This window comes from Hipposideros armiger, unplaced genomic scaffold (genome assembly GCF_001890085.2).
Source record: "Hipposideros armiger isolate ML-2016 unplaced genomic scaffold, ASM189008v1 scaffold_619, whole genome shotgun sequence".
Classification (NCBI taxonomy): Eukaryota; Metazoa; Chordata; class Mammalia; order Chiroptera; family Hipposideridae; genus Hipposideros; species Hipposideros armiger.
Window position 1 is genome coordinate 1,291,074 of NW_017731969.1, and position 12,639 is coordinate 1,303,712.

General features: G+C 47.3%; 1 protein-coding gene and 1 pseudogene across 1 annotated transcript in view; one reads left to right on the forward strand and one right to left on the reverse strand.

Moving 5' to 3' along the window:
• IGFL1 (IGF like family member 1) overlaps positions 1 to 2,032 on the reverse strand; it is a 5,587-nt gene extending 3,555 nt beyond the window's left edge. The window contains exon 1 of the mRNA XM_019625206.1: positions 2,001 to 2,032. Coding sequence (XP_019480751.1) covers positions 2,001 to 2,032 — 32 coding nt within the window. The remainder of the gene's footprint in view (positions 1 to 2,000) is intronic.
• Positions 2,033 to 5,172: 3,140 nt separating this feature from the next.
• LOC109372210 (WW domain binding protein 1-like) lies at positions 5,173 to 10,445 on the forward strand (annotated as a pseudogene).
• The last annotated feature ends 2,194 nt before the right edge of the window (positions 10,446 to 12,639 follow it).

Here is a 12,639-nt window from a genome sequence, read left to right on the forward strand (position 1 = left end):
GCCGTGTCACTGGCCCTCATATGTGGGATCCGAACTGGGGCCCTCTGGCATCCCAAGCCAGTTCTTAACCAACGTGCCACTCAGCCGGCCCCAAAACAGAGTTCTTAAGTCAATCAGTGAGGGGAGAAACAAAGAGAAAACAGCTGAATGTCAGGGCAGATCGAACTGCAAACTAGCTAAGTCTAACTGTGTTGTTGATTCCCAAATTTTACCCTTAGATTACGTTAGTCACTTATAGTCAAAGATGATAAAATATGGTAGTCAAGTCCTGAAGGCCTGCCTGTAAAGCAAGTTCCAGGAGAAATGTTTAAAAGTACCATTTGGGGTGGCCAGGTGGCTCAGTTGCTCAGGGTTGCCACTTTGATTCCCACATGGGTCAGTGAGCTGTGACCTCTGCAACTAGATTGAAGACAACAAATTGCGCTGTGCTGCCCATGGGCAGCTGAATGTCTCAGTTGGCTAGAGCACGTGCTCTTAACAACAAGGTTGCCAGTTCGACTCCTGCAATGGGATGGTGGGCTGAACCCCTCCACCCTCCCCAGCTACTAAGATTGAAAACAGCAACAGGACTTGGAGCTGAGCTGCACCCTCCACAACTAAGATTGAGGGACAACTTGACTTGGAGCTCATTGGTCCTGGAAAAAACACTGTTACCCAATAAAATTTTTAAAAAAAGGTATACTTTGCTTGAGAGAATAGAAAAATATGGGTTGTTAAACACAAAACAATGATAACTTAAACAATGGCGATAGTCACAAGATGTCTAGTTTCTGCTTTTTGCTTTAAAGATAACCTCACTGGTGCACAATTATGAGATATTTTGCAGAATCTTGGTTTTACAAACCAGCACCCCTTGTTCTCACAGTACAATTTATTTTGCTGATGTCCTGTTTCTTTGTCAAGCAGGAGGAGTTAACTCCAGGGCGACAAGAAGTTATGAGGTTGTTTTGCAGAAGGATAAATTTCTCAAAGAAAGTCACAACCAGCTTTTGATGTCCGGAAGTCTGGCTGCACAAAATATTACCTGTGACTGAAGAAACATAGACTTTCTCCTTGGTTCCCTGAAATTCCCCCTCCCCTACCCCCTAGCTGCATAAGCATTTTCTACTTTTACTCTTTGGGGAAGACAGGTTTGACAGATCTTGCTTTCCCACCCTCTCACTTTGGTCAAATTGAATAAAACTTTCTCTATCTCCAAGCACCCGAGTCTCAGTGTTTCGGCTAACTAGTGAATCAGGCACATGGTTCTGAATTTTGGGAGGTGATTTGGTAACAGTGTCCCATTGTTGGGGGTCACAGACCATCCCAAGACCATGATGGCTCAGAGGGCTTGGGCTTGAGTTGGGGAAACCCATGGGCTGAGAGAGCCCGGGGTAGGTGGCATCATCACTCATCTTGGGAATTCATGGAGGGCTTCTGGGAAGACGGGGTATCTGAGCTAAGATTTAAAGAATGAGCCAGAACTGTGACTGTTTCAGGAAGGCTGAGCCCCTCGAGGGTGTGCGGCCGGGCAGGGAGAGGTGCTGGAGAGCAGGGGCAGGGTCAGTGCCTTGTGAGCCTCAGGGAGGACTCAGGACTTTATGCTCAGTGCACTGGGCACTATGGCCGGATCCTGAGCAGGGTAAGAAAGTGTTCAGATTTGTGTCTACAAACATCCCTGTATCTGTCTGCTGTGAGGAAGGTAGACAGGAGTAGGAGACAGGAGTAGGAGACCAGATATTATAGCAGAAATATCTGCAATTACCAGAGCCTTTTTCTCTCCCATGGGGCAGAGGTACAGCACGCTCCCCTCCCAGCCCCACATTTCCTCCTGTTTTCTGGCCTCCATTTTCTGCAGCACAGAGTAGAGAAGTGCTTTCCAAACTGTGGATTTAACAATTTAGTAGGTTATACCACCTCTTGAGTTGGACAAAAGCTATATGATTAAAAAACAAAACAAACAACTAGATTAGAAAATTGATTTGTGTGTACTGCACAAAATCTTGTCAAAGGTTGCTTACTGAAACTTTCCTTTGAAGATGTTGGAAGCCATGTAATGATGTAATTTTTTTTTTCCCAGTGAGTAGCCGCCTATTGGTAAAAAAAAAAAAATGGTAAAGGCTCTAGGCAAATGCTACAAACTTAGCTGCTGAATCTTGTTTGCCAGTCTTCCTGTTGTTTTATGAGAAGGGCTTCATGTCTCATTGCTTTGGCTGCAGACACTTCCTGGGATGGCTCGAGGCAGGCTGGGACCTAGGTTTGATCGCCTCTGCCAAAATCTGGGTGTCAGCAGCGGGAAGGAGAAAGCACAACCCCCAGGGCAGGGTTGCGGTTGTGCTCCTGCCTAGAGCTGAGTCACTAAAAGGCAGGAAAGTGGAGGGAGTTCAGAGCATGGCTGGGGGTCTGGGATGCTGTGTTGATGGAAGGGCAGTGGCTGGTCCTGAGATCTGTGGACACTGACAGCCACTAACTCAAAAGCATTGAGGCTTTGAGATGAGACAAGCTGGGTTTTGCATCCTTCCTCAGCCCCTTCTCAAAGCACCAAAGAAGCCTTTGCACACAGTCCTGGCCAATCTCACCACCAGTTCCCTCAGAGACTCCTTTCCTGAGGCCTCACTGTCTGGGGACTGCTCTGTCTTCTGCATGAGAGCCTGTACCTGTGAGGCAGGACCGGGCCTGTCTTGGTTGAAGCCGTCAGTAACTGTTGGGACTCTGCTTCTACTTAGGGCTCAAGAAGTTTCTGGCTCTGTTGGCAGTAAGTGTAAGAGTCTGACTTTAAACAGCTATTTGTTTTATTTTCTCATCCTGCTACCTGGGTCCAAGCAAGACACGGACCCTAGGTCTTTCTGGTCAATGACACTGGCTGAAATAGAACCCAGGGCTCCTGAATCCCAGTCCAGGAGCCTCCAAACCCCCTGGCCCAGCCCCTCTGGGGAGGACAGACAGGCTCTGCTCACAGACATCACTGAACAAGAACCAGGTTGACGTCCCAGGGCTCCTTGTCAGGGCTGGCACAGCTGGGCTCCTGGATGGGAAACCCAGAAGGACAGTGGCATTTATGCTTTCACCCCCTTTTCCCACTGGCACCCTCTTTACCCCAGGAATTTATTGACTGAATATCCCTCATTACAGCATCTGGTGTTATTTCCTACTGGCCTCAGGGAGCCCCACTCCCAGGTTACAGGCAAGAATGTGGTGGTTTCAGGTATATAGAAAGAATGTCAGGTATGTAGGAGGGGCTGGGGCTCCCCAGGGCCAGAAGAGCCTTCTCTGCTGGCTGAAGAGGAGGCTGTATAAATCATTTGATCCAATCACATCATCAGGATTTTAGTAAGTGACCTCTCTCCCTGGAAAGAGACTTTTGGTGACCAGAGAATGGATGGTTTGGCCCCACCCCAGCCCTGGTTGGATCCTCCTAGTAAAACAGTGGATTAAGAGCCTACTTGTCATAGGAGTGGCTGGAGAAACACGCTCTTGTCTGTGATGCCCAGACCAGCACTGTTGATGTAACTCAGGGATCTGGACTTTACTTCTGCTGCCGCCTCTCAGCACATCAAAGCTATTGACTGAACTCATGATTGCTGCTGTGGAAACACCTGGTGACTCCATGGTTGTGTTGCCCAGAGCTTCAAATGCATCCAGAACCCCAGCTGCAAGAACATCTGGGAAAGCCAATTTGAAGTTGCCCAGTCTCTGCAGACAGGGAGCCCCTGGGTGCATGGTTTGGATGCCAAGTGTCCTGTATACCTTTCATGGCTCTCCACTACCTTCAACTTATTATAGCTTCTTATTACAACCCTAAATGCCTCCCATGGCTCAACCCCCATGTCCCACAGCTGTAGGCCTCACCACTCTCTCCCCACTTTCTGTTCTTCAACTTTAGTGTCAGTGCCCACCCTCCCCACCCCACGCCACATCCACATGTTCCAGGGGTCATGCATGATGGTTCTTGTCTGTCTCCCTGATCTCGTCACATGCATTCTATTCATTTTTCAGCTTTCAGTTTAAATGTCACTCCCCCCAAAACATCCCTGAACCTGATGACTTCAGGGAGTCACCCCATTACATCTTGATGGCCCTTTGGACATCTTTTTCTGTAGCTGAGCACTTATCACATATATCTTTGTGGCTTTATCATCAAGGAAGACACTTGAGGATCAGGCCCAGTTGTGGGGTTTTTTTTATCATCAGTGAGAAGGGAATGAGTTGTTTCAGGGACAAATAGATCAAGGGTTTTAGATTTAGTTGCACCAGACCTGTCTCCACTTTGAACAAGCAGTATGAAAGGAGAATCACACTACGAAGTGAAGATGCTCAGGGCAAGTATCATTCCAGCAACAGAAATAATGAAACAGATAAGAGTGGTCAGCACTAGGGGTGTGGACAGTTCCTCCTGTTCTCTGGACACACACACCTCACGCAAATGTTTTTACTTTCCTTTTTCATATGTGTGGTAGAATACACATAACATAAAATTTACCATTTTAACCATTGTAAGTTCTGTGGCGTTTAGTACATTCAAGATGTTGTGTAACCATCACCAGAATATTTTCATCACCCCAAAAGAAAACCCCATACCTATTAGGCAACTGCTCATCCCACCCTTCTCCTAGGCCCTAGAAACCATGAATCTGCTGTCAGACTCAATGTATTTACCTATTTTGGAATTTTCATATATTATATAATATGTGGTACTTCATGTTTGGCTTCTTTCACTTATAATGTTTTCAAGACTCATCCATGTTGTATCATGTGTCAGTACTTCATTTCTTACAAGAAATAATATTTCATTACATGGATATACATTTACTTTATCCATTCATCAACTGATGGACATTTGTGATGTTTCCACTGTTTGACTCTGGTGAATACTACTACTCTGATTGTTTCAACTCTGGGGTGTATAACCAGGAGTAGAATTGCTTGTTCACATAGTAATTTTATGTTTAACTTTTTGAGGAACAGTTTTCTACAGTAACCACTGCATTTTACATTCCCGATAGTAAAGTATGAGGGTTGCAATTTCTCCACACCCTTACCGATATTTTTTCTATTTAAAAAATTATCATTCTAGTAGATGTGAAATGGTAACTTCTAGTAATTTTGATTTGAATTTCCCTTTAAAATGGCTTTGAGAAGAAAGAAAGAAGAAGGAAAAGGAGGAGAGAGAGGAGGAACAGGAGCAGGAGCGGGATGGAGAGGAGAAGGCGCCTGGTCGGCATGGCGCTCCTGCTCCTCCAGGCGCTGCCCAGCCCTCTGTCAGCCAGGGCTGAACCCCCGCAGGGTAAAGAAACTTGAGTGGTACCAACAACAACCAAAGCTACATCTGTGATACAGGGCACTGCTATGGACAGTCTCAGTGCTGCAACTTTTATGGGAGTCTCGGTTCTTCTAGCTGACGCAGTGACAAATCAAAGGTCAGCAAGCTGTTTAGTATGCATCAGGGTTTATTAGTGATACGTTCTCAGGAAAGAGAATGGGCCTAGCTAAGGTGGGGTAGAGAGACAGAGACAGAGACAAAGAGAGACAGAGAGAGAGAGAGAGGCTAGCCCCTTGTCCCAAAGACTTATAGTTTTCTGCGTGGGGTGAGGGAGTTACATATTGATTTGGCAGGAAAAGGCGGTGCATGCTGAGTCTGTTGACTCACATCCTTATCTTGCTCCAGACCACCTCTTGTTATCTGTTGTTGTAAAAACAGATAGGTGGGGTCGGCCAAGTGGATTAATTTTTTTAAGAGCGTGAGCTGTGAGCAACAGGGTCCCCAGTTTGATTCCCACATGGGCCAGTGAGCTGCGCCCGAGCTGAGCTGCCACTGAGCTGGTGAGAGTGTATGCTCTTAGCAGCAAGGTTGCTGGTTCAACACCTGTATAGGATGGTGGACTGCACCCTCCCTCCCCCTGCAACAAAGATTGAACACGGCACCTTGAGCTGAGCAGCCACGAGCTGCTGATGGGCAGCTGGGTGGCTCAGTGTGCCACAGGTTGCTGGTTCGAATCCCGCATGGTATGGTGGACTATGCCCCCTGCAACGAGATTGAAAGTGACAACTAGACTTAGAGCTGAGCTTGCGCCCTTTCACAACTAAGATTGAAGGACAACTTGACTTGGAGCTGATGGGTCCTGGAAGAACACAATGTTCCCCTTCCCCAATTCCCCAACAATGTTCCCCTCCCTAATTCTCCAATAAAAAAATATTAAAAAAATAAACAACAGATATGTGGCTGGAGGCAGTTAAAGCTTTTTATGAGCTTTTTCTGTAGGCATCATGGATCTCCTCCCACCCCTTCTCCTTCTCCTCCATTTTTTAACTTCTACCTTAATTTACCTCCTGCAAGCATTAGAAACCCAAATCTTTGGGGACTTTGGGGTGACGACCGTTCTGTCTGCTTCCTGCTGTAAGTGGGTGTTGAGACTTCTTTGGGTTCCTTCTGCTTGCTAACTATTGATCAGAGGAGGCAGAGGGAAGGGTCCATCCATTGGCCCATGATAGATGTCTGGAGCTTGGGGTTCTAGAAGTCAATAACTGTTCATGATGATCATTTGTAGCTTTAAAGCCTCTATTCTAGAAGAGGTAAGTTTAGTTAGTAGGTTTATTATCATTGGTCCATATAGTAATAATGGGATTGTCATCCAGGCCCTGGCTAATGGCAGATACATTAGAATAATTAATGGCCTTTTGATAGCAGGCCTTGAGTCCCGCCTTAATACAGAGTGAGAAATGGCTTCTCTCCCACTTTTGGCAATTGCTATTATAATTCCATTCAGGGTCCATGGGTGTTACTGCTGTTTCTCCAATAGGGTATTTGTTGTCAGACAGATGTAAATTGTTAGCAAGTTTTCTGACCTGCTTAGTTACTTTTTCCTGTTCAATGTCTGACAAAGTTTGTCCTAGAACTAGCATCACATCTTTCCAGGTCAGTTCATATGCTTAAGTAAGGTGTTGGAAAGCATCTATATATTTGTTTGGATTGTCTGAATAGTTCCCAAGGGCAGCTTTAATTTGCCTGAGCTCAGCGAGGGAGAAGGGTCTGTGTATTAGTTGAAGGCTGACTTTTCCTGCAGTTTCTATCAGGAGCAAGAGCTTAGTTGTTGGAGCAGTTTTTAGGGGCAGGAGAAGCAGGGGCCAGGTTGTGCTGAGGACCCTGGGTAGAGGGGTAGTGAAGAAGGCAGCAAAATGGCCTTCTATGGGATGTCTGGGGCTGGGGTTGGTTCAGTGAGCATTTGAGGATCAGTAAGCACTGCATTAATAGGGCTAATTTACACTTTTTACATAAACCTCTACGGCCCCTCAAAAAGAAAAATACTCATATGTAAGGCATCCCTGATCATTTTCCAAGATGTTTACAAAAGAGGCTAAGTTGTAGAATTGTGTTCTAGTTCAGGGTCCCATTAAGGGGCCAGACCTCCCCTTCCCCTAGTTGGTATTGGGGCCAAGCTGTGTCACAATATCAGATAGGGCAAGAGTTCTGTGAATGCCCCATAGCTAGGGACAATGGCCACATTCAGCAGGAAGCAGATACAGAAAAGAGACCCCCTGTCCCTCAACTTCCCATAGAGATTTATGAAGATCACGCCTCTCAAGGGAAAATGAGGCAGGCAGTTAGAGATAGGAATGGGGTCTCCAAACTTTCCTGCGTGTTCGACATTACCTGTGGAAAGCGATCACCCAGAAGACCTCCCCTCCATGCCCAATCCTTTCCCTTATCCACTATAGCCATCAACCACTATAAGGAAGCTAAAGGGTACTAAATACCTAACTAGATTAGACTGGTCCCTCACACCTGCACAGAAAAGGCTACAACAACCTTCACCTCACCTTAGCCTCATTATATCATCATTATAATATCATACATATGCCCGGAAGTTCATTAATATCATTATAACAGACTGAATTCTGGGAAGGAACATGCACAGTATAAAAGAATGAGATAATAGCCCCCTGTCCATCATAAGTGCCAATCAAGTGGCCCCACACCTCGAGAGGAGTAGCCCATTCTAGAGAAAAGAAAACAAAAACTTCAAGTCCTCTGCAGTCGGCGCCTTTCTGAGCCCCTCTGTTGCTCCAGCCCACTCCTATCTCTCTTGCAGCGGTTCTCAACCTGTGGGTCGTGACCCCTTTGGGGGTCGAACGACCCTTTCACAGGGGTCGCCTAAGACCATCGGAAAACAAAAATATATTTACATTACGATTCATAACATAGCAAAATTACAGTTATAGAGTAGCAACGAAAATAATTTTATGGTTGGGGGTCACCACGACATGAGGAACTGTATTAAGTGGTTGTGGCATTAGGAAGGTTGAGAACTGCTGCTTTAGAGTGTACTTTCGCTTCTAATAAACTTCTCTGCCTTTTGGTGTCTCATTCAATTTTTCACTTGAGATGCCAAGAATTTGGACATTGTGCCGAGAAGGGCCTGGTCTCTGGTAACAAAAAACCTAAGGAATCCGTGTGGTGGGTCAAAAGTGTACTGTTTGTGAGGGGGGCTCCCAAAGGCTGTTATACCGTTGGTTATCCCCAACTCTCTACGTGCCTCAATTTCTCCCCTGGCTGTCGACCCCTTATTTTGCATGTCCCCAGATGAGCCAGATTTACATTACAGTGACGTGAGTTCCCTATGAGGCCCAAGCATGTCTTAGGGATTGACCCCAGACACCTCTGTGAGGCCCCCACTCATGTAGAGATGCCTGAGAACTTGGACTGAAGGGAGGAAATGCCTCTTTGGTCTTCTGGAGCTCAGGCAAAACCTGAGCAATCATTTTAGTTTTTATCCTTGTTTCTGCCTCCAAACACAGGCCTAGCATTTTTGAATACCCCTCCTCCACAATGTGGCATCTCTCTTGAACCCTGAAGGTGGGAAAGGCAAGAAAACTTTGCTAATCTGATCCGTACTCACTGTGTTGCAAATGTCTAGAGACAAAGGGTGCAATCCAAGTCAGGGAACCAAAATGTTACAGGAGTCTTGGTTCTTCTTGCCCAACACAGGGAAAAACCAAAGGTCAGCAAGCTGATCAGTATGCAAGCAGTGTTTGTTAGTGATATATTCTCAGGAAAAATAACGGGCCTTATAGAAGCTTAGGCTTCCAGTATTAGTAATATGTTCTCTTCTCAGGGAAGAGGTGAGAGAAAGAGAGGCATAGGTTCCTGGTATCAGTAACATGTTCTCGGGGAAGGAAACAGACCAAGGCAAGGTTTGGAGTGGGGTGGTGGGGGTTATTGGGGGTGTGGAGAGAGAGTGACAGAGACACAGAGAGACAGAGAGAGAGACTGGTCCCTTGTCCCACGGACTTATACTTTGCTGGTTGGGTGAAGGATTTACATATTGATTTATCAGGAAAAGATGGTGCATGCTCTTCCATGGGAGGGTGTGACCTCCTAAGGTGGGTGGAGGTCTGTTGACTCAGATTCTTATCTTGCTCCAGACCACTTCTTCTCATCTGTTTTTGCAAAAAACAGATACCCTGGCTGGAGGCAGTTAATCAAAGCTATTTATGAGCTCTTTCTGTAGGCACCATGGACCCCCTCCCACCCCTCCTCCGCCTCCTCCTACATTTTCTAACTTCTACCTAACACAACTACTACCGTGAAGACTGGTGTGGACCATCATCATCACCCTGAGCTGCTGCTGCGTCTGCCACCACCCACCAGCCAAGCACTGCCTCCAGGCCCAGCATTGGCAACATGACATTAACCTGATTTCCTACCGGGGAGCCCACAATTACTCAGCGCTGCCATCTTATTTCAGGTTTTTGCCAAACTACTTACTACTTCCTTATGAGGAAGTGATGAAGCGACCTCCAACTCCTCCCCTACCATACAGCGCCTTCCAGCTACTGCAGCAGCAGCTGCCTGCACGATGTGGCCCTGCAGACTCCCAGGCGCCGATCCCACCAGGGGCTCCCAGGTGGCGCAGAGCAGCCCCTTGTCTGGGCCTAGCAGAAGCAGCACGAGACCACCGAGCATCATCACTGACCCTCAGCCCTCCGAAATGCCAGCCAACCCAGCAGCCACCAAAGCCCCTGGGATGGAGCCCCATGTCTCTGTGGGGGAGTTGGTCCCTGGGGCCTTCCTGGACAAGGATTCTGAATGTAAGTAGGAGCTGCTGAAAGATTACAGCTGTGAGCAGGGCAGCGCCCTCCCCAACAGCAAGGACAAGACGCCTAGCAGACATCGCTGCTTCCCAGGTGACTCGGGTGTTGAGGTGTGTGTGTGCAACTGGGTCACCACAACGATGACCTCAGAGTTCAACACGCTCATCGATGACCCTCTGGATGGGCTCCTAAACTTCTGCAAAAGCTGCTATGTGTGGCCCCCTGGCGACAAGGAGGAAGAGTTCTGCCCGCCCTCGGAGGAGTAGCCCCCAGAGCCTGGGCACCCCCACCTGCTGTGGCCACCTGTGTGCCTGCTGCTGAGCACCATCGATGAGCAGGACCCTCCAGACTCCCAGAGCAGCAGCTCCCCCAGCTAGAGCAGGCCCTGCCTGTAACCAAGGACTTGGCAAAGCAAACAGGGTAGAGGAAAAGCATTGAGTGACTTTCAGAGAAAGTAGTACAGCCACTTGGCTCTTTTCTTTTTTTCTCCCCCCACCCTCCCCTCCCCCCACCTCTGCTCCTGCCTTTTTCTATATCTCCAGGTACAGCTGGGGTATGGCTGCCTCTCCTCCCACAGAAGCACAGTGCTGTGGGGGGTCAAGAAGTTGGCTCTGTGACGCATTCCTCATATCGCACCCATCCCCCTTTTCCCCCCTTTCAAGTCATGCCCCACTACCTGCTTGGGTTGGAGAGATGTGTGTTTTAGAAGCCCCCAAGGAAGGGGGCTGAGATTGTGCCCTGACGTGACTCTTGGTGAAGGAGTGCATTTTTGCCTTGGTGTTAGTGTAAGAGAACCTCACTGTGTCTCTGTCTGGGGGAGGCGGCATGTCTCGGCCCTGGGTGAAGAAGGAAGCCCGCAGAGACCCAGGGCTTGTCACCACTCGCTGCCAGTGTCTGCAGAGCCAGAATTGGGCTAATCCTGTGGGAGGATGAGAGCAGACGGCAGTTGTGTGGTAGGTTGGTAGGGGGCTTGTTGTGCTCTCAAATTCCAAGTGATGAGGTTAATGCATCACTGTGCACCTTTGAGGGAGGGGCCCTGCCCGGAAGATTCTGGTTGACCACAGACTGGCTCAGGTGTAGAAGATTCTACTGTCTTCTCTTTGGTTTTTCTTAAAAAAACAAAAAGCACGCTAAGAACAAGAACTTTACCAATGGGCAGGGAAGAATTCTGTTCTAGGGGTCGACCAGTTAGCTCAGTTGGATAGAGCACAGTGCTCATAACACCAAGGTTGCCGGTTCGATCCCCGCATGGGCCACTGAAGCTACGCCCTCCACAGCTAGATTGAAACAACCTCTTGACTTAGAGCTGATGGGTTCTGGGAAAACACACTGTTCCTCAATAAAAAAAAACTTAAAATAAAAAAATTATTTTAAAGAAAGAATTCTGTTCTGGAAACACGAAGTTTGTGGCTCTTTTGCAAGTTGGTCTTCAAAGAGCCTGGGTGCAGTTGAGCCAGAAAGAGGTGTTTTGTGTCCGGCTTGGGTGGGGGCTAACTCTAGCACCTCTATGGGTGCACAGGAGGCCCTGAGACACGGTAGTAGATAGAGGTGCTGCTGTTTGCATCTCTGCTTTTTGTTCTGTGCTCACAGGTGACCAGGGCCCTCCCCTATTCCAAGCACACGGTCTGCAGGCCTTCCTGCCTCCCTGATCTCTATAAACAGGTGAGGAGGCTGTGGTTCCTGAGGAAGGGCAGCCCCACAGCCTGGCTCTCCCACAGTATTTTCTCTTGATTGTCAATAAGCTTTTTTTTTGTTTTCTTTTTTTTTTTAAACTGTCCACTTGGAAAAAATGCCTTGGTAATGTGTTATTTCATGCCTATTCCCTGGTCCCACTTTGTGACTGGGTTAACTAATTGTTGTAGCCTATGTAAAGAGTCTAAGTGGCTCAGGTGGAGGGGTGCAGGCAGCTGTTCAGAAGGACCCCAGGATCCTTATTACTGTAATTTGGCTTCAGATAACCAGTTGAACTTTGATGGGAATAATCTGAGTGGACAATGAAACAGCCAAAACTAACATTCCCTGCTCAGCCCTGTTCATATGAAGAGTTTGGTTCTTCCCCCATTCTGGACGATGATATTAACACTAGGCATTGATGTCATGGTAAGAAAAAATATATATATGTATACAAATATAGACAAATCCAAGGCTGTGAGGTGAATGAGTGTCTGCGTTTGGAGTCCACTAAACCAAAATTCATGTTGAACAAAGTGAAATCTGTTTACAATGACTTTCTGGATAACCTGTGTGTCTGTTCATTGTGTGTGAGCCCCTAGCCCTGTTTCTCTGTGAATATAATTTGAGTGGCAACCATTCTGCTCACATTAACCACACATTTGGAGCAAATATGGCCCTCTCAAGGTTAATTTATTTTATGCATTTGCTGTTTGCTTAAGAAGCGTCTGACTATGTATTTGGGTGTATTCAGCAGCATTGCCGATGGCAGTCTCCAGTGTTTGCCAGAGGTGCTGTGCTTAGGCTATACTCTACCCATCACTGCAATTTGCACATTGCTCCATGAACACTTGGAGGCCTGTATTCTGTCCCCTGTAAATGGAAACATGTTCTGAACCT